The 22,272-nt window shown below is 37.3% G+C and overlaps 2 protein-coding genes across 10 annotated transcripts in view; one reads left to right on the forward strand and one right to left on the reverse strand.

Moving 5' to 3' along the window:
• LOC128245035 (heat shock factor protein-like) overlaps window positions 1–8,982 on the reverse strand; it is a 47,004-nt gene extending 38,022 nt beyond the window's left edge. For all 9 annotated transcript variants that reach the window (XM_052963242.1, XM_052963235.1, XM_052963237.1 and 6 more), the window contains exons 1-2: window positions 8,837–8,982; window positions 4,461–4,569 (exon numbers count right to left, since the gene is read on the reverse strand). In XM_052963242.1, the coding sequence (XP_052819202.1) occupies window positions 4,461–4,569; window positions 8,837–8,944 (217 nt within the window). In that variant the 5' untranslated portion in view covers window positions 8,945–8,982. The remainder of the gene's footprint in view (window positions 1–4,460; window positions 4,570–8,836) is intronic.
• A 4,885-nt stretch (window positions 8,983–13,867) lies between these two features.
• On the forward strand, window positions 13,868–21,976 carry LOC128245039 (low-density lipoprotein receptor-related protein 12-like). Its single transcript, XM_052963247.1, has 5 exons — window positions 13,868–14,005; window positions 14,679–14,921; window positions 20,444–20,581; window positions 20,801–21,006; window positions 21,672–21,976. Exons 1-5 carry the CDS (start codon window positions 13,933–13,935, stop codon window positions 21,807–21,809), a joined length of 798 nt encoding a protein of 265 aa, XP_052819207.1. The 5' UTR covers window positions 13,868–13,932; the 3' UTR covers window positions 21,810–21,976.
• The last annotated feature ends 296 nt before the right edge of the window (window positions 21,977–22,272 follow it).

The raw sequence follows: 22,272 nt of genomic DNA on the forward strand, positions 1-22,272 counted from the left end.
ATGATCATGAAATCAGTATTTTGAGCAACACTCATTGATAATAAACTCAGCAAAAAACATAGTAGGGCATCTTTTGCTGGGGCTGCTCATGCTGCTTCCTTGGAGTTGTTTAAGATTCATGTTTCAACCGCAGATGGTTGAGAATATTTTAAGTTCCACCATTATACACTCAAAACCCGTCTTGACATTCCAGGGACAAGCCAAAATACTTCAAGCCTCAAGAATATCGAGCCAAGAGGGATTGCTTACTGATTGTGTATTAGCCTTTGACTAAGACATAATGCTCTTCCATGCAATTACACATACACACAGTATAACATGGAGTTGAGCAATAAGCAAATAATTATTATTGCATGGTGAAGATAAAGCCCACACAAGGCTTCAGTCTGGACATAAAGACAGACACACTGACATACAATGTACATGTACACACATGGAACCTGCAACACTCTGCTTCATCACTATGAACTTCTATGGTAAGTCTTTTGAAACCCTTGTAAATTGCATGGTACAGCCATTTTAAAGCACGGACAAAGACCATTTCCACCATTTAACCTCAAGCATGACCTTGACCTTTGAAATACAGATCTGGGCTTCATAACACCCTGAAAAGGATCTTTTCAAACGTTTACTTGTGAACGTGACCTTTACTTTCATACCTGGTCTTGTGTGTGACACACCGCCTTATTTTGATGAACATTACTGTCAAGTTTCCATGAAAAACCAGACAAGGTACAGTCCTACAACAGTTATCATATTAACCTTTGACCTTTAAGTGTGACCTTGACCATGAAGTTAGACGTCGGCCTTGTCCACGACAAGCCACATCTTCATGTTGACCCTTCATGGCAAGTGTTATAAAACCATATAAATTATAATGCATGATAAATATACAGAATGGGGAAGGTTTAGTCCAGATGGACGGACACACTGAAGCATGCTCATAACACGGAACTGGAATTGTGACAACATTGTCTCACCGCATTTGGTATTGATAAAAATGAATGAATACTTGGCATTCTTCAACAGACGAGCTAAAAGTATCAGGTTTTACAACCAACCCTATTACTTTTGGCAGTGAAATAGAGCATGCGTATCCTTTTATAAGGACATACATGTATACAATAATCACTGTCGAGCCTTGTCATTTTCCAAGGTAAGAAATGTTCACAGTTTTTATCAATCTTGGCATCTCATGTATATGACGTTCAAAATCAATACAATATTTCATGGTCCTTTCTCTCTCATGTATTGTAGTCAAAACTCAAGAGTGTGATTATCATAACACAGAATTGCTAGTCTGTGATATGAAGCAAAAGAAATAGAGGAATTAGGAATCATCAAGGCAAACAAAACTCATTCACCTACTTTATTTTTTAGATGTTCATATTACATGAACCCAGAAGACAAAATTAGTACTAGCCTGAGCAAGCCCTGCACAGGTAACAGCTTTCCGGGCTTGCTCAAATACTGGATTTTAAAAGCAGGGCAGACAAAAAAATTGATGCAAGACACGTGTTCATTCAAATGTCTTAATTTTGATAACTATGAACCAATAAGAGTTATGACCTCATTGTATATTTTAATATCGCACTCTAATTGGATAAACGCAGTCATTCAACTTATCATATCATTATAACATAAAAATTAAAAGTTTTCCCCTTATACAAATGCATGTACATTCAATTGCCTTTCTTTAACAAGAAATACTCAGCTGCGGATGATTTGATGTTGAACAGTAGTGAATAATTATTTAAAACGTAAATAAATGGATTTGTCGCATTTGTTTCATGTTGTAAAATGCAGATAGGCACAATTGCCTATTTCCAAATGCTCAAACAGCATGAACAAATCACACACAAATGAGTGTCTGTAAAAAAATATGTTATAATAGAATAAATTGTGATTTTTTTGTGGAGTTTTTGTGATTAATGATCATGTTTGAATCATTTTTGGTGTTGAAAATAAATTTTAGACTTTTTGGGGGATTGGGTGGATCCTGGCACATAACTGAATCCTGTGATTTCAATAACCCAGGGCTCTCGCGAGGGGGCGACTTGGGCGAATTGGTCGCCTAAAATTCCCAGACTTCGCCCATTTGTATCATCAAAGCGACATTGACTTTGCCGAAAAAATTAGCACAGTAAATCTGTCAATCAGCGAGTATTTGACCACTGTCACATTAGTCAAAACACCGCAATTAGCCATTCATAAAATTAGGTAATCTCCTAATCCGATAATTGGGCCGTGCCATTCAATTACCAAAACATCGCCAGTAGGCGGAGCTATTGATGGTCAACCAATCAGAATGTACATTGAGAAGTCCCTGATCAAATGATATAAGTTCGTTTTAATCAGACTGAAAAGGCGACATAATTATGAAAAATCGTGTCAAGCATTAAAGAAGTTAAAAAGTAATTGATATATGTATTGAACAAACAATGCAAGACATTTTAAACATTGTTGTTTTTGAAGCAGACGGTCATAGCCATCTCGGGCCATCGGCAAGGTGGCGCTAAGAAAATCAATAACACGACGTATCAACAAATATTTGATTGGTTTTAGTAAAATGTTCATGATAAAATGAAATGATAAAAAATTATTTGTAAACACAAAAAAATCTTCTTTTTTTGCTTTATGTATTGTTTACTTAACAGTATTTTTCTCCTGTTTATGACTTAAAAATCCGGGAGATCGTTTGTCAGAACAATTTTCCGAGTAATTTTCTCAACCTCCCATTATGTATTGGTCAAAATTTCATCAAGAACAGTGATTTAAATGTCATTTGGTTCTTAAATGTCAGCATATTGAAAATTATTTAGCCAGAGACAAGTATATAACAGCATAGCTGAATGTGACATTCGTACCCATCCCGAACGTACCAAAATAAAATTCGTCCTCCTACTATATTGACAGTTCATTTATAAGGTCATTTTGATTGTTTCAAATCCTTAGCTGTCTTGGTTTTTGATTCATTTTAGATTCTATTTGAAGATTAACTATGTGACATTGACAAATACACTTTTGCTGAGCCAAAAATGATACATTATTTGTGAACATTTTGTATAGTTATAGCAATTAATTTTGAATGTGAATATAAACTTAGGTGTTGGTATGGCATAGTTTTTGTATCAGGTGTTACGAAAAGTATCACTTCTCCCTAAAGTCTCCCCACTTCTCCCTAAATTGACTGAAGGGAGAAGTCCCTTCTCCCAAAAATTTCAGCCTAGTGAGAGCCCTGTAACCCATTTTAGTTGAAAACATTGTTAAAATGTATATTGTCGAGATCATTGTAACTTTGATAAATGTTACATGCTGACAATAAAACAGGCTCCATGTATAGGTATGTATGGTTAGCAATATATTTTGGAAAATTATTTTTACTAAGAAAAATGTTAATCCTTTTATTGTTTATATAAGTTACGTATTCTTCTAATTATAATATTGCCAAGAAAGACTTAGAAGCACAATAAAAGTCAACTTTATCACCTTGTGAAAATGAGCCAAATGGATAATATATAGGGATGCAAACGAATGGCAAAACAGATATTCGAATATTCGGTAATTCTTTCGATCGAATATTCGAATATTCGATTAGCGAAATACATATTTTAGAAGATGTAGTAAACTACTATTATTATTCGCTAAAGTAATAGCCGGGGCATTTAAACCCTATTTTGTCGTATCCAGTACGCGCGGCGGACCCTGATTTCCCCAAATGAGCCTTTGAAATTCTCCATTTCCAGGAAGTAAAAAGCAATACATTATAAACAGACAAACAACAAAATCGAATAATTCAATTCCGCTGCCTTTTGTAAACAATGTGAAATTAGATGGATTGAAAGATGAAAACAGTTTAAAGCACATATATGCAACAACATTATTGAGCACAATATTACATTATTGTGGCGTTTATATCATCACCTCGTTTTGCGCTATTTTGCACAGCATAATTTGCAGCCAAGACAACACATTGGTGTTAAAGCCGATCCCTAGCCAGTTATTGTAAAAGTAGGGGGACTTTTTATAGTACCCGACGAAATGTCCCTAAATGACACATGTCGCGTGTCTAGTCATCACATTCACACCTCTGGGATTAGGGGCCAATCGTTGTAAAAACAAGATAAACGAGCTTTATAAACATCAGTGATGAAGGCAAAATGTGTTTTGTTCTCTTTATTGAATTTTTTTTTTCGAATATTCGAATACCGATTTTGACATTCGAATACCAAACGTTTGATCGAATATTCGAATATTCGTTTGCATCCCTAATAATATATCTAATAATGATAAATAGTTATCTTTTTATCCATTTTTGTTACCAATATTTTTGTTACTAATAAAATAGTTAGGCTTGGAACTTAAAACAGGGTAAGTCAGGTTACTGTAATCATGTAACATTGTTTTTATTTGACCTTGAAGTGAAACGTATAGGCCCTCTACTTAGAATCACTACTCACACATATTTAGCTGTCTGACGAAGCTGGCCATGTTCTTGTGTTTGAAGTAGAGGGGCAGGACCTCCTTTGCAAATCTAGCCTGGTCATACACATGGAAACTCTGACCACTCTGAAATCATATACAGACAATGACCTTACAACATGTTAATATTCACAAACAAAGTCAAAAAAATATTTAAAACACAGAATCGGACAACAACATATTGCTTGATGAATCAGAAACTTCCACTGGTCAAACTTCCTAGGATGGTGAAAATGTAAATGATGCATTAATGATCAATGACCAGCGTTAGAACCCTTACTGCCTATAATAAGAGTTTGTTGGACAACCTACTTACATATATAAGGAGTCCAAATCAAATTCACGGAGTCCAGCTTTCTCAGATATGATTAAATGTCAAAGAGAAACCAAAGTGAAACATTTTAAAGCTATCTTTGTTCAAAACTAATTATTCAGTTTTAAGATTGAATGAAGTTTCCAGTAGCTGACATGTGAACACATATGTTTCAAAAAGCATTTATCAATACTGGCTTCCTTGGTATGAACTATGATTGGATGAAATTTAAGAGTTTCAGACTCAATTCAGCGTCAAACACTGACCTAAACCGTATTCTTACATGAGGTAATCATCAAGTAAACTTCAAATAAGTAAATCAAACATGCACTGTTTACAGACTACACACTATTTTAATGGATTCCAAAATATATACTGTATATTTTTTAAAATTAAGAAGAGCATTAAGAATAGATCTATATCTAAATTTGTTATACTTTCTCCCAATTTGATATAGTTTCAAAACAATTGAAGCCATATTTGTTTATTGCGAATGCCTTTAGCTTTGTATTACAAGCAGACATGATGTAATGATTCCCCAATGTCATTGGCAGTACAAGCAGACATGACATAATGATTCCCAAATGTCACTGGCAGTACAAGCAGACATGACGTAATGATTCCCCAATGTCACTGGCAGTACAAGCAGACATGACGTAATGATTCCCCAATGTCACTGGCAGTACAAGCAGACATGACGTAATGATTCCCCCAATGTCATTGGCATGTCACTGGCATGTCACTGGCAGTACAAGCAGACATGACGTAATGATTCCCCAATGGCACTGGCAGTACAAGCAGACATGACGTAATGATTCCCCAATGGCACTGGCAGTACAAGCAGACATGACGTAATGATTCCCCAATGGCACTGGCAGTACAAGCAGACATGACGTAATGATTCCCCAATGTCACTGGCAGTACAAGCAGACATGAAGTAATGATTCCCCCATGGCACTGGCAGTACAAGCAGACATGAAGTAATGATTCCCCCATGTCACTGGCAGTACAAGCAGACATGAAGTAATGATTCCCCAATGGCACTGGCAGTACAAGCAGACATGACGTAATGATTCCCCAATGGCACTGGCAGTACAAGCAGACATGACGTAATGATTCCCCAATGGCACTGGCAGTACAAGCAGACATGACGTAATGATTCCCCCATGGCACTGGCAGTACAAGCAGACATGACGTAATGATTCCCCAATGTCACTGGCAGTACAAGCAGACATGACATAATGATTCTCCAATGGCACTGGCAGTACAAGCAGACATGACGTAATGATTCCCCAATGTCACTGGCAGAACAAGCAGACATGACGTAATGATTCCCAAATGGCACTGGCAGTACAAGCAGACATGACGTATTGATTCTCCACTGACACTGGCAGTACAAGCAGACATGACGTAATGATTCCCCCATGGCACTGGCAGTACAAGCAGGCATGACGTATTGATTCTCCACTGACACTGGCAGTACAAGCAGACATGACGTAATGATTCTTTAATGACACTGGCAGTACAAGCAGACATGACGTAATGATTCTCCCATGTCACTGGCAGTACAAGCAGACATGATGTCATGATTCCCCAATGGCACTGGCAGTACAAGCAGACATGACGTAATGATTCCCCAATGTCACTGGCAGAACAAGCAGACATGACGTAATGATTCCCCAATGGCACTGGCAGTACAAGCAGACATGATGTAATGATTCCCCAATGTCACTGGCAGTACAAGCAGACATGACGTAATGATTCCCCAATGGCACTGGCAGTACAAGCAGACATGATGTAATGATTCTCCCATGTCACTGGCAGTACAAGCAGACATGACGTAATGATTCCCCAATGTCACTGGCATGTCACTGGCAGTACAAGCAGACATGACGTAATGATTCCCCAATGTCACTGGCAGTACAAGCAGACATGACGTAATGATTCCCCAATGTCACTGGCAGTACAAGCATACATGACGCAATGATTCCCCAATGTCACTGGCAGTACAAGCAGACATGACGTAATGATTCCCCAATGACACTGACAGTACAAGCAGACATGACGTAATGATTCCCCCATGTCAATTGCAGTATATTCAGACATGACATTATGATTCTCCCATGTCATTGGCAGTACAAGCAGACATGACGTTATGGTCCCCCATTGTCAATGGCAGTATATTCAGACATGCATTTAATTCCCATAATTATGTCATTGGGTGTAATTGTAGACATGACGTTATGAATCTCCTGTCATTGGTAAGATTTAAAGTGATCAGGAGCAATAATTCAAACAGACTTCAAGATTTTTTTATCCAATGGATGCAGTGGTGATTGTCACATAGCTTGGACACTTAAATATGGCCCTTCAGTCCTTCGATATTGTTTAAAAAGTAATATGCATATTACCAAAACAATGTACAGGTTCCAGAAATAAAATAAAAAATTCCCCCCTAAAACATATTAAATACTGACTGACATGCAACCTTTGCACATGCCTTACAAAAAGTAGCCAGAAATATCATCCATACCTTTGTGAATTTGATGAGTAAGATGTGTAATTAACTGAATCAAACATTATATATATATCGATATTTCTACTTTCCATTTAATTTTTTAATCACCATCTTGCAATTTCACCTTGACCATGCACTCGGTTATGTTTTGAATGTAATAAGCAATTTCATTGGACAGCTTTCAATCAACTGTTTTATTGCTTACCAATGAAATCAGCTTTAATTATATTAATGCCAAATGTGATTGAAAGTGAAAACAGATTTGCTGCAACAATTTTTTATTCAGATTAAGTTTTGTCTGAATCCTCGGTTAGTCTGGGCATATCATCTGATTATGTAAGAATTGTAGCAGGAACTTTCATAATAGTTATGTTTTTCTTGTAGTTGTAGCTTAGTCTTTCACCTTTCTGACAGTGTAAAATGTATAAGATGTTGTCAACTATTGTAGAAAATATTTGACGTTGTTTAGGGAAATGTGGTTGAGGGATTTATGAACATGGTAACCTTTACATATTCTATAAATATATAATGATATTTTTTTCAGGTAAAACTCTTGAAGACTTTTATTGAAATGTCATATTATTACTTTTTAAACAATATCAGAGTACTGAAAGGCCATATTTTAGTACCCAAGCTATGTGATGATGACCTGTGTATGGATGGAAATATTATTATTGTCACATTAAATAAAAAAGTGAGTTAATTAATACATTAATCAATGTAAATCAATCACTGCTAATCAAGCATTTTTTAACAAAGCAAGAAGACCAATCTTTGTCTTAAAGCTGCACTCTCCCAGATTGAATATTTTGACAACTTTTTTATTTCTTTGTCTTTGAACAACTAATTTATGCAAAAAATGCATAAAAACTAGTCATATAAGATTGCTGGCAAAAAAATAGATCGCAGATATTTATATTCAAGTTCAATAATTGATGTTTAATGCATTTTACTTAAACCGTTTGTAACCTTTTTAGCCATAAAACATTAATTTTCTAACAGAAATATCAAAATCTGCAATCTGATCTTTTTCCAGCAGCCTTATATCACTGGTTTGCAGATAATTAGGCACAAAGACAAAAAAAATAAAAGGTGTAAAAACCGTAAATCTGTGAGAGTGCAGCTTTAAGACCAAAATAAAATTTCAAATTATAGACGAGTCAACTTCTTACCTAGGCATGCCATTAATAGCCAAAATTAGTATAAATAAATCACTGCTGATGAAGTTTTTCTCGCTATTTAACAAGTAGAACCATCTTAGTTGTTGGACAAAATTTAAGTATTAAGAGAAAACTGTGAAAACTATTTTAATATTTTTGTTGAATTATATCAAAATAATATTGAATTCCACTCAAAAATCTTATATCACATGAGATTAATAGTAAATATAAAGGGGACCTCTGGTGATTCTTTAGAACTCAACATGAATTTGAATAAAGATTTGTTTCATCATGATCATCCGAAAATAAATATCCGAAATTCATCAAAGTCAGTAAAGAAAATGACGTATAAAATCTTCATACCACGTCCCATGCTATCATTTCGTCGGTAGATGTATCCTCCACCAACTGCCATAACTTGGTAAGAAATGCTGGAACATTACTTATACCCATTCCTGTCAATGAATGCATAATGAACTAGTTACGATTCCATCGACATTCCTTCTGAGGAAAAAATCCGAATGATTCCAAATATAAAGGCTCAAGGCAACACACAACTAAATGACTCATTTTATTAAATGTGTTCTCACTGGTTTTCCTCCCCTCCAAAAGATTTAAAAATATGCATTTTATGGTTTAAGCATCTACTATGCATAAATCAATTTCACCAATGAGATTAGAGAAAAGAAGGAATTCAATATGAAACCGTTATATATTTGCTTTAATACTGAGACCACTCACTTCATCTCCAAAATCGAAATAAGAAAGGTATAATCTCAACGAAAAAACAGCGCATACATTTTATATTGCCTGGCAAATATTATGATGCTTATATGAAAATTACATTTTTATATTTTTTGAAGAAATTGCGTTTTATACTTTATGCCATTATATGTTCTTTGCTACTGTTCTTACAATTTTAACCATTTTCCTTTTTTCTCAATATATATATGTTTTGAACAATACTACTTTGAATTTAAAGTAAATTAAATATTTAATGATGGTCATTATTTACAATTTGATCATTTATGAAGTTAAATTATATAACCATTTGTTGAATTTATCAATTTTCTCTTTCCAGGTTCATTGCTCACTAACAACCAGCCATCGGTAATGTTTCTAGACTGATATCAGAGCAAAATCAGTAAGAAGCTGATGAGAAATGAAGGTTTATTAGCGTCACACCAGTGTTTTAATAACAACCCCCACATAGCAATCAGTCCCTTATTTTCTGGGAATTCTTTGTCAATATGGGCTTATACTATAGAGTGCCGCTATTTAAGTCAGGGCGTTTCCGCTACTCAAAATTTGGAACTATTGCAACGTTTCGCTTTAATTTTTATGTCATAATTGCGATTATTACAAATGCTACTTAGATTGTTTTATGATTTCATTCTTTTAAAGGTTTATAAAAAAATAACGGTTAATTATTTCGTGATAAACTCACCGTTTGATACAGTGTATTTGTCGTAATAAAGCCATGATTCACAGTGATTCACATCTTTGCCAGTTTCACTGTATAAAAAAGAGTGTCTCACAAACGTACACGGTGCTGGTAAACAGGCGCGAATTTCCAACAATTATTAATTTTGGTGAATTATAAGCCCCCTGTTATGATAGTTAATACGAACAACCGGAACCACCTACACTCCGACAAATTTTTAAACTCCGACCCCAAACATTTTCAAGCCAAATCGATACATCGCGTATTTATTTTTATATATTATACCTTACATGAATGTGTCCCTTCTTTGTGTATATAAAGTTGATCGGTCAGTATATCAATGTATTTTAATAAAAATCCAGTTTTTATGACGTCAGCGGTCCAAATCATGTTTTTGGCCGGTCCGGACCTCGTCAAAAATATAATATGGACCGCTGACGTCATATAATATGGATCGCTGACGTTATAAAACTGGTGAGTGCTGCTTGCAATTTTCAAAATGACATTTTTTCCCAAGTAATTATTATTAGATTTGTTCAATAAAACACATCAAAGGCGCTTTAAAATATTAAATGGTAAAAAAAGAGTTCGGTATCATATAAGAAATATAACACACCACTTCGGGCCATATGGCATTATAAGGACCGGCCAGTCAGCCCCCGAAGGTGAATGGACCTCGGCTAACGCCTCAGCCCATATACACCTTCGGGGGCTGACTGGCCGGTTCTTATAATGTCATATGACCCTTAGTGGTATGTAATATTTCTTAAAGATAAATGTACCTAAAATAAAAAAGGATACATCAGTACATATAGTGTCACAAATAATTATCGCCGGGAAGACGACTAGCGTATCTTTTAACGCACCTCTTCAATATGTGAATTGTCACGCGGCGGCACGCATGCTCATTGACAACATATGTCAGACCACCAGCTGTGTGTCAGTGGTAATAATTACTTTTTTTCCAGAAAAAAAACATTGCCTTTGCTGGATGACAAAAGAGAAATTCCGTCAAAACATCACGTCCAAATTGCAATATTTTGCTTCTAATTTAGAAAGAAATATTTGGGGTGGGTATCCCCAAATTCACCTTCATGTACAACCAGAGGGCCTACAAGTGTTTTTAAGCCTAGCAACGCCCCTGTCTTATGTCTTACTTCTAGAGACTATTCAATATTATGTTTACTTGTCTCGGTTTGTATGGTTATTCAAACTGTATATCTAATGTCACGTCTTTGTGTCGATGGGGTCACGTTTTTTTTGCAAGATATGGGATGCTCGGAAAAATTGGAGTACCTCGGCCATTATCCACCAGGCATGACTCCCGAAGCTTGCCGGAGATGGTCGACTTGTTACGAGTGATCATTTAATAGTGTTTGAAAATCGGACTCCATTTGCTATCGATAATCGAATCGAATCGGACCAAGCATTTCGATTTACTATCAGACAATAATCGATAGTTTATTATATTAGCAAGGAATACATTCTTTAAACAAAGTGTCATCATGATCATTTAACCTGGAATGATTAGGTGTGATGCTATAGTCATGCTTTTTGCAACAGTAACTACACCTCCATTACCGTTTTTTCTGTCCAAAATAACCTAACGTAAACACATAACAACACATACTTTATAAGTACACATCAATTGCAAACTGATTCACACCGCATCAAGCAAGTTACCTTAGCATTTTATCAATGTGAAAGCATATTATATTTTTGTAAACCAGCTTAATTAACATTCAATAACCTGTTATATTGAACATTTCACTAGAATATCATAATTCATAAAACTTTCACAAAAAAGTAAATTAGTTAATTACAAACGGTACCCCAAAAGGTTTCAAATACAGAATGAATCGAGCCGGGATTCAGGTAATTGCAGGTAAGACCCCTCACATCATAGAGACAGATTATTGATGAAGGTTTTATGGATTATTTAAACAATTGAAAACCATATGTAATTTTGGGAGAGTTTGTATTTTTTAGCAAAAGTGTTAACATTTACCGCAGTTGAAAAGTTGTTAAATGAACATAACAGGAATCTACGGAAGGAAAAATTTACATTTACTCGACTTTTACAACAAAACAAAAATATATGTATATACCGGAAGTAACATTAGCGACATCGATTTTGGACAACCACTATCGATTGTCGCCGACATAGCATTATCAGCGACGATTAATCGATTGTACTCGATAATCGTTTCATCACTATCGTTTAACCTATCCGCTAGTAACGAAGACAACAACAACTAATCCACATTGGAAAATTAAATACATTTCTGTCGAGATTATTGAATGTATTGAACATTTATACTCGAACACATTATGTTTACTTTTTGTTTTTTACACAATAATCCAATGTCGACTGATGCAGCTTATGCTATGTAAATAGCTGCTTTAGACTATTTCAATGTTGGATTTCTCAGGCTTCCGCGTCACAAACTCGCAAAGTCATCTTTTTCTTGTGTTACAGAGTTGGAACCCCGTGGACTTGGAATTCCTAATTGACATGGAGTCACTGTGGCTTATATAAAACCACAATCCGACACAATCAAAGTGATAGTTGCGACATGCCCATGTACTTTAGCCAGACTCTTTGGCACTCCCCCATACATACATAGGAATATAATACATTCGAAACTCGAACTCTGTTATCTCGATGTTCTGGTAACGTAGTTTTCGACTTTTTTCGTTTAACCCTTTTTGTATTTCGGCTTTATCGAATGTCCGTTATCTCGAAGTATTTCCCGAGGTTCGAAAAACTTACATACAGTATATTATAGGATTGTGATCAGTGTAACCAAACACTGAACGGCGGATCAGGTGTGGTATTCAATATTCAACTTATGTTTAGTTATTCTTATGGTCATACATTATTGACTTTATCCACTCTATTGGTCAGTTATTTATAACAAGCCATCCGATTAGCTACATCGTTCTTAGATCCAATTAAGATCAAACTTGAATACCAGCTCTGGCCAGAAAGGTTTTAATTACTTAGTTCGCGCTGCTTCGGACTCACGGGGCAATCGGTGAAAACAATTAACGACTTCAGATAAAAACTGATCAGTTAAGTTGCAAGAAAAACAGGTTTCAAGAAGAGGTTGGACGAAATAGGAGATCTTTTTCTTAGTAGTAGGAACACGGGAGAATCTGTTTCTCGTAAGATATACATATAATCAACTATTACATCGGATACTAACGACCACTATCATGTGTTTACAGTTATTAACTTCATCTTATGATATCAATTGTTGAAAATGATAACGGAAGATAATTTAATTTAAGGTATACAATGTAGAAAGAAAGCTACTTCTGAGCCATTGGCAATGATGCTGAATGTTGACGCCTGACCTGACGATCCTATATTATGTTGGTATCATTTGAAACAGGTGCGGATCCTGGATTTGACGTTAAAGGGGGCGTTACTTAGGGGCGTAACCTTTTCACTCGCGCCCTTCCCTCAGAACTGAAATTTATTTGATTTGAAGTGTTTGCGGGAACGTGGGGGGGGGGGGGGGGGGGGAGGTAACTATTTCTAGTCCGAAATGCTGCATTTTGGTTGTATTTGTTTACTACTGTCCTCCTATATTGAAAAAAAAAGTACACTTGGACGATTTTGATACACCTGGAACCGCTAGTGCATTTGGTTGGTTATTTCTTATAGAGAAATTACATGACAGATAAAGTTATATTGCAGTTTTCTCTATATTACAATTAAAATGGTGGACGTGCAATGTTTATTTTGCATACTTTAAAAACCTTTTTTGCAAAATTGTTTAACTTCTCAGTTTCTTTGTTAAATATGATTTCCCTTCAAATGATACCATAATAATCTTGGGTCACAAGGTATTCAGAATTTTGACAATTGTGCATCTGTTACCTTAAATACATACACATATATCGTAGATGATCGTGACATGTAAATCAGAACGAAGTCATATGTTTGACTGAGTTTGACATACACATATATGTGATTTAGATAGAAAGATTTTTTTTAAGTATAAAAATGAGAATAATCTTTTTTATTGTTTTATCGATTGTTATTTTTCAATTCAAATGTACCAATGGAATTGAAACATGTAAGTACAATAATATATAATTATATTTATTGATGTATAATTATTGTAAAATCAATCGATCAATGAACATATTTGACATACTCAGTGAAATTATATGTATACATTGGTTGGTTGGTTGATTGATTGCTTGATGTTTATTCAAGTTTTATAAATCAGTAGAAGTTGATTGAAAATAGATCAGTACATTATATTTTCGACCACCCTTGAGCTTCATGTTTATCCGTTATATTAGTTAGTTAAACAATGTGGTGTTGTTGCTGTTGTTGTTGTTGTTGTTGCGGTTGTGGTTGTTGTTGTGGTTTTATGAACATGCACAAATCTAGTGATGTGCGTTCGGGAAGTGTGTATGTTCATACCATAAATTAATATCTTGAGTATTTCATTTGTGCGCATTTAAATGACATGTCAAGGGTATCTTACACTTTTAAAGCGGACAATGATAACAATAAAAATGTAGATACATATATGCAAAATCATCCCAGTTCTATGTAGTATGAATATAAATAACGTGTAAACGATCAGAATTGTTAATAAATTCTTAAAATTATCACCAAAATAAAAAAATATTTCCACTCTTTTTAAAAAAAATAATAATTGTAACGATAAACAAATTTTAAATGAAGAGTCACATATTGGTGACCACCTTATAACTGATACATGTACATTATAACAGTCTACATGGACCAGTACTGCGGAAGTACCATCGACATGATTATGGAGGGAATCGATGACGGTAAACTCGTTATTGACGGTTACGTCAACCAACGTGACTGCAACGTCACCATAGAAACGTGGTACACGGCGGATAGGCTCCATTTTCAGTTTGAAGATTTTGACATGGGCTCGGGCATTTGTGATGACACCTACTTTACTGTTTACGATGGTGATGTTCCAGGGACGGTCAACAAAATTCATGGTAAGATAATGAGAAACCAGCGAATCCCTATATCACTTTCCAAATGAACATGCTATGCAGGGGCGGCTCCAGGATTCGACGTTAGAGGGGGTTTAACTTAAGGGCGTAACCTTTTGACTTGCGCCCCTCTCTCAGAATCGTTATTTATTTGGTTAAAAGTGTTGGCAGGGTGTGTGTGTGTGTGTGTGGGGGGGGGGGGGGGTTACCCAAAGAAATTTTTAACAATTTCTAATCCGACATGGTGCATTTTGGGCGTATTTTATAACTTTTATGTCCTACATTGAAATAAAAAAAAAACAAGAGCTGTCACAGTATGTGACGAATGCCCCCGATTGTGACATTGACCTATGAACAAGGTCAGTACATGAAAAGTTGATCTTGCCTTTACATGTCAAATACATATGGCAAGTTATTCTAAATTGCCTCTAAACATAAAAAATACCACCCATAGTTGACAATATATATATATATATATATATATATATATATATATATATATATATGCAGCATTCCATTGTGAATAAACACCCAAGTGTGACCTTGACATTTGAGATAGGGACACGGGTTTGTCATGCGACACGTCGTCTTGGTATGTGGAACACATGTTGCAAGTTATTTTAAAATCTGTCCATACAAGGGAAAGTTACAGCCCGGACACGACAACTTATACTCTATGTCCTTATATGCAGCACTCTGTTGTAAATGAACACCTAAGTGTTACCTTGACCTTAGAGGTAGGGACACGGGTCTTGCACGCGACACGTCGTCTTGGTATGTGGAACACATGTAGCAAGTTATTTTAAAATCTGTCCATACAAGGGAAAGTTACAGCCCGAACACGAGAACTTATACTCTATGTCCTTATATGCAGCACTCTGTTGTAAATAAACACCAAAGTGTGACCTTGACCTTAGAGGTAGGGACATGGGTCTTGCACGCGACACGTCGTCTTGGTATGTGGAACACATGTGGCAAGTTATTTTAAAATCTGTTCATACAAGGGAAAGTTACAGCCCGGACACGAGTTATTGAGCAAGACAAACGGACGGACGGACAGACGGACGGTGCGATTTTAATATGCCCACCTTCGGGGGCATAAATAATGAAGGATTTTGGGGGACCTGGTGCACACCAGGGATCCGCTAGTGCTATGTCGAATTGGTAGGATAGAAAGGTCTTCAATACACCATTCTCATTAATCAGAGGTTTGATAATGATAAATCTATGTTGTACCAAACAACTCTGGTGTACGAAAATGGAATACACGACAATACACAGTTTCAGACTAAGATCGTGAAAGGTCATCAGATAATTTGTAAAAACGCTTACTTTAGTTTTATCACCGTCTGTTCGTTTACTTAATTTCACGCTTGGAACCGCCAGTGAGCTATTGAACAGACGAACTTAACTTTTGACATTTAACATTGACGCAAAATTACGAAGCTTGCATGACATTGGTCGAACACGGGCAATCTGGCACGTAATACAAAGTCTCTGTGGAACTCTATGTTTACGTTATTTGGTTTGTATTGACTGTACTAAACACCAAAAAACAAACATGTTAATTCTAGGAAAGTTGCCAATCCACACACAGTTCTTGAATACGCCGTAAAACAATTGTACTCAAGAGAAATAGTAAGTAACGTCTTAATTTGGAGAGTCATTTATTGTCTAGCAATTTTGAGTAATCACTGAATTTTAAGAATACATTATGCTCCAAGTTGACATTTCACAATCTTTCAAAAGTTCAATTGAACGAGGCAAATTACATGTTTGTTTTAAGTTTAGATAAGAAATCAAATGTTTTAACAAATATCCGACACGACGCTGCGCTAACAAATCCTACATTAAAAAATCATCCTACACGGGATTTCCCATTGTTCTTTGGTCCTACAGTATGGGGCCATCTTACACGGAATTTCTCAATGTTTTTGGTCCTAAAGTATGGGGCCATCTATCACGGGATTTCCCATTGTTCTTTGGTCCTACAGTATGGGGCCATCTTATACGGGATTTCCCATTAGTCTTTGGTCCTACAATATGGGGCCATCTTATACGGGAGTTCCCATTGTTCTTTGGTCCTACAGTATGGGGCCATCTTATACGGGATTTCCCATTAGTCTTTGGTCCTACAGTATGGGGCCATCTAATACGGGATTTCCCATTGTTCTTTGGTCCTACAGTATGGGGCCATCTTACACGGAATTTCCCAATGTTTTTGGTCCTAAAGTATGGGGCCATCTAACACGGGATTTCCCATTGTTCTTTGGTCCTACAGTATGGGGCCATCTTATACGGGATTTCCCATTGTTCTTTGGTCCTACAGTATGGGGCCATCTTATACGGGATTTCCCATTGTTCTTTGGTCCTACAGTATGGGGCCATCTTATACGGGATTTCCCATTAGTCTTTGGTCATATAGTATGGGGCCATCATATACGGGATTTCCCATTGTTCTTTGGTCCTACAGTATGGGGCAATCTTATACGGGATTTCCCATTAGTCTTTGGTCATATAGTATGGGGCCAGCATATACGGGATTTCCCATTGTTCTTTGGTCCTACAGTATGGGGCAATCTTATACGGGATTTCCCATTAGTCTTTGGTCATACAGTATGGGGCCATCATATACGGGATTTCCCATTGTTCTTTGGTCCTACAGTATGGGGCCATCTTAAACGGGATTTCCCAATGTTTTGGTTCTAAAGTATGGGGCCATCTAACACGGGAGTTCTCATTGTTCTTTGGTTCTACAGTATAGGGCCATCTTATACGGGATTTCCCATTGTTCTTTGGTCCTACCGTATGGGGTCATCTTAAACGGGATTTCCCATTGTTCTTTGGTCCTACAGTAAGGGGCCATCTTATACGGAATTTCCCATTGTTCTTCGGTCCTACAGTATGGGGCCATCTTATACGGGATTTCCCATTAGTCTTTGGTCCTACAGTATGGGGCCATCTTATACGGAATTTCCCAAAGTTTTTGGTCCTAAAGTATGGGGTCATCTTATACGGGATTTCCCATTGTTCACTGGTCCTACAGAATGGGGCCATCTTACACGGGATTTCCCTTTGTTCTTTGATCCTACAGAATGGGGCCATCTTATACGGGATTTCCCATTGTTCTTTGGTCCTACAGTATGGGGCCATCTAACACGGGATTTCTCATTGTTCTTTGGTCCTACAGTAAGGGGCCATCTTATACGGGATTTCCCATTGTTCTTTGGTCCTACAGTATGGGGCCATCTTAAACGGGATTTCCCATTGTTCTTTGGTCCTACAGTATGGGGCCATCTTATACGGGATTTCCCATTGTTCTTTGGTCCTACAGTATGGGGCCATCTTATACGGGATTTCCCATTGTTCTTTGGTCCTACAGTATGGGGCCATCTTACATGGGATTTCCCATTGTTCTTTGATCCTACAGAATGTGGCCATCTTAAACGGAATTTCCCAATGTTTTTGGTCCTAAAGTATGGGGCCATCTAACACGGGATTTCTCATTGTTCTTTGGTCCTACAGAATGGGGCCATCTTATACGGGATTTCCCATTGTTCTTTGGTCCTACAGTATGGGGCCATCTTAAACGGGATTTCCCATTGTTCTTTGGTCCTACAGTATGGGGCCATCTTATACGGGATTTCCCATTGTTCTTTGGTCCTACAGTATGGGGCCATCTTATACGGGATTTCCCATTGTTCTTTGGTCCTACAGTATGGGGCCATCTTAAACGGGATTTCTCATTGTTCTTTGGTCCTACAGAATGGGGCCATCTTAAACGGGATTTCCCATTGTTCTTTGGTCCTACAGTATGGGGCCATCTTAAACGGGATTTCCCATTGTTCTTTGGTCCTACAGTATGGGGCCATCTTAAACGGGATTTCCCATTGTTCTTTGGTCCTACAGAATGGGGCCATCTTAAACGGGATTTCCCATTGTTCTTTGGTCCTACAGTATGGGGCCATCTTAAACGGGATTTCCCATTGTTCTTTGGTCCTACAGTATGGGGCCATCTTAAACGGGATTTCCCATTGTTCTTTGGTCCTACAGTATGGGGCCATCTTAAACGGGATTTCTCATTTTTCTTTGGTCCTACAGAATAGGGTCATTTTATACGGGATTTCCCATTGTTCTGTTGTCCTACAGTAAGGGGTCATCTTATACGCGATTTCCCATTGTTCTGTTGTCCTAGAGTAAGGGGGTCATCTTATACGGGATTTCCCATTGTTCTTTGGTCCTACAGTATGGGGCCATCTAACACGGGATTTCCCATTGTTCTTTGGTCCTACAGAATGGGGCCATCTTATACGGGATTTCCCATTGTTCTTTGGTCCTACAGTATGGGGCCATCTAACACGGGATTTCTCATTGTTCTTTGGTCCTACAGAATGGGGCCATCTTATACGGGATTTCCCATAAGTCTTTTTGTCCTACAGTATGGGGCCATCTAACACGGGATTTCTCATTGTTCTTTGGTCCTACATTAAGGGGCCATCTGATACGGGATTTCCCATTGTTCTTTGGTCCAACAGTATTGGGCCATTTTATACGGGATTTTCCATTGTTCTTTGGTCCTACAGTATGGGCCATCTTAAACGGGATTTCTCATTGTTCTTTGGTCCTACAGAATGGGGCCATCTAACACGGGATTTCTCATTGTTCTTTGGTCCTACAGAATGGGGCCATCTTAAACGGGATTTCCCATTGTTCTTTGGTCCTACAGTATGGGGCCATCTTAAACGGGATTTCCCATTGTTCTTTGGTCCTACAGAATGGGGCCATCTTAAACGGGATTTCCCATTGTTCTTTGATCCTACCGTATGGGGCCATCTTAAACGGGATTTCTCATTTTTCTTTGGTCCTACCGTATAGGGCCATCTTAAACGGGATTTCTCATTGTTCTTTGGTCCTACAGAATGGGGCCATCTTATACGGGATTTTCCATTGTTCTGTTGTCCTACAGTAAGGGGTCATCTTATACGCGATTTCCCATTGTTCTGTTGTCATACAGTAAGGGGTCATCTTATACGGGATTTCCCATTGTTCTTTGGTCCTACAGTATGGGGCCATCTTACACGGGATTTCCCATTGTTCTTTGGTCCTACAGAATGGGGCCATCTTATACGGGATTTCCCATTGTTCTTTGGTCCTACAGTATGGGGCCATCTAACACGGGATTTCTCATTGTTGTTTGGTCCTACAGAATGGGGCCATCTTATACGGGATTTCCCATTGTTCTTTGGTCCTACAGTATGGGGCCATCTTATACGGGATTTCCCATTGTTCTTTGGTCCTACAGTATGGGGCCATCTAACACGGGATTTCTCATTGTTCTTTGGTCCTACAGTAAGGGGCCATCTTATACGGGATTTCCCATTCTTCTTGGTCATACACTATTGGTTGGAATAAATGATTCGGAAAATCGAACCTTAACATCTTTCGAGGTTATCATTGGCCCCCAGACCAAACACTTATAAAATGACGATTATACAAAATTTAAAGCAATATTTAATTATATTAAGGACTGGACAGGGTATGTGGAAGCGGAGGCGTAGAAGGTGACTTTACAAGTTCTGGTCGCTACCTCACCTTTCGGTTTAAGAATGGGGGCGACTTCAGCTACAACCAGATGACCCTAGTCTTCACTGCTTATCACACGGGTAAGTACCACTTGCGCGTGTTTTCCCCTGATTTTCTATATATTCCATTCAAAAGTCAAACTCTATTTTCTTTTGATTTGAGTGTTGGCCAAAATGACATGTTTGGCTCGCTGGTCTGTTTAGAAGATGCGCATACTCGTTACTAGTCATATCAATAAACAATTTCAGTTTAACGCGAGTTGTCTTTCTCTGGTTTTTAGAAATCTCCATTTTCCACAGGTTATTGCTATTCATACGAGTACAGCTGTGACAACGGGCGATGTATCAGCGAAGATTCAAACTGTAACGGTTACGATCCGTGCGGTGACCAATCAGATTGCCGCCTTGGTGTAGGGGAAATAACTGGTATCGTGCTAGGCGTCGTTTTTGGAGTTGTCGTCCTTGCTGTTCTTGGCTTTGTTATTTTTCGAAAAAATCGTGTTCAGGTAAGTTATGCGATGTATCTATTTCTTAATTCACACAAATATGTAGAAAAATGAAACAATGGCCTAAAATTAATTTAATTTACGACTAAAATCGGCAATAAACTTGCCGACCTTTTCACAAAACTGTATACATTTCTGCTCCATATTACCTACTGCAGACAGAAGGACTTAGTGTATATACTCGCAATTAATTAAAAGTAAATGGTCATCAGATCAGTATGTAATACAGTATGTAATACAAATATATACTTCCAAGTGTAGTCCACGTATATTTTCAAGGACATTTGCAAGTTATTGATTTCTTAACGCGTTAGTAAAAACGGGGAGCGCAAATCGTCTTTACCGTTTTAAGACGATGTATTTGGCCCAAGTTTGTCTTGCCATCACAACAAACAAATTACGACCAGTCTTAAGTCCAAGTCTAGACACAGACTCAGAAAATCACTCTTATTAAATAACAAAGAATCCTCTTTATTTGATTCGTATAACAAACATAAATGCGATAATTGTACAATTTCGAGTTATAAAATTCAGCTAATTTCATTATCAAAAAATCGATTAGAAAAATAGTTACAAGGATGTGAAGATTTGCATTTTTGCCACCTGAGTCTGAGACTTGAGACGGTTCGCAATCATGGCTCCTGATGTTACAAACTCAATTTCAGACCATTCAGCAGTACCCTGGTCCATACGACGCCCAGACAGCAATAATCCAGAGACAAGTGATGCCTCCTGCATACGGCGGGGCTTATCAGCAACAAACATCTTACCAAGTTGCTACCTCCATTCAGGGGAATAAATAAATTGTCACATTGCACCGGCTCTGAACAACATTTCGAAGTTTGGTTTCTTGTTCGATGTGTTTGCACGTGCAAAGTGTTTAAATGTCAAGCCAATTGTTGGACCCTCTTTGTTTTGTTTTAATTTTGATGTACCTTGGAATAACAGCAAATAAAAGCATTGCAAAATATCCCAAAATCTTTATCGATCATTAAAACTATAACCTGACTGCCCGTTTATTATTTTGAGTAAAGATCGCAGATATAAACAACACTCCTGAAAATCAGTTTGAAACATGTGTTAATATTGGCCTTCCTTATACCTGGAAGTAGGATTGTTATTTGTCTCCGATTACATATTTGTTCGGTGACAAAGTCAAAACAAATTCATGCTTACGCTCTTCATATTATGGAGGATAGTGATCTAGCTACAGCGCCATGCTAAAAGTGTGTAAACTGACTCAATGCTTGCTTTATGCTGTTGAAC

The sequence above is a fragment of the Mya arenaria genome, chromosome 8, assembly GCF_026914265.1.
Source record: "Mya arenaria isolate MELC-2E11 chromosome 8, ASM2691426v1".
Classification (NCBI taxonomy): domain Eukaryota; kingdom Metazoa; phylum Mollusca; class Bivalvia; order Myida; family Myidae; genus Mya; species Mya arenaria.

What these genes read in the sequence shown, in the direction of transcription:
- LOC128245039 (XM_052963247.1), top strand. Translation starts at nt 13,933, where the DNA reads ATGAGAATAATCTTTTTTATTGTTTTATCGATTGTTATTTTTCAATTC. An exon ending in TACCAATGGAATTGAAACAT is followed by an intron (nt 14,006 to 14,678) that starts GTAAGTACAATA and finishes ACATTATAACAG; the next exon opens with TCTACATGGACCAGTACTGC. An exon ending in GACGGTCAACAAAATTCATG is followed by an intron (nt 14,922 to 20,443) that starts GTAAGATAATGA and finishes AATTATATTAAG; the next exon opens with GACTGGACAGGGTATGTGGA.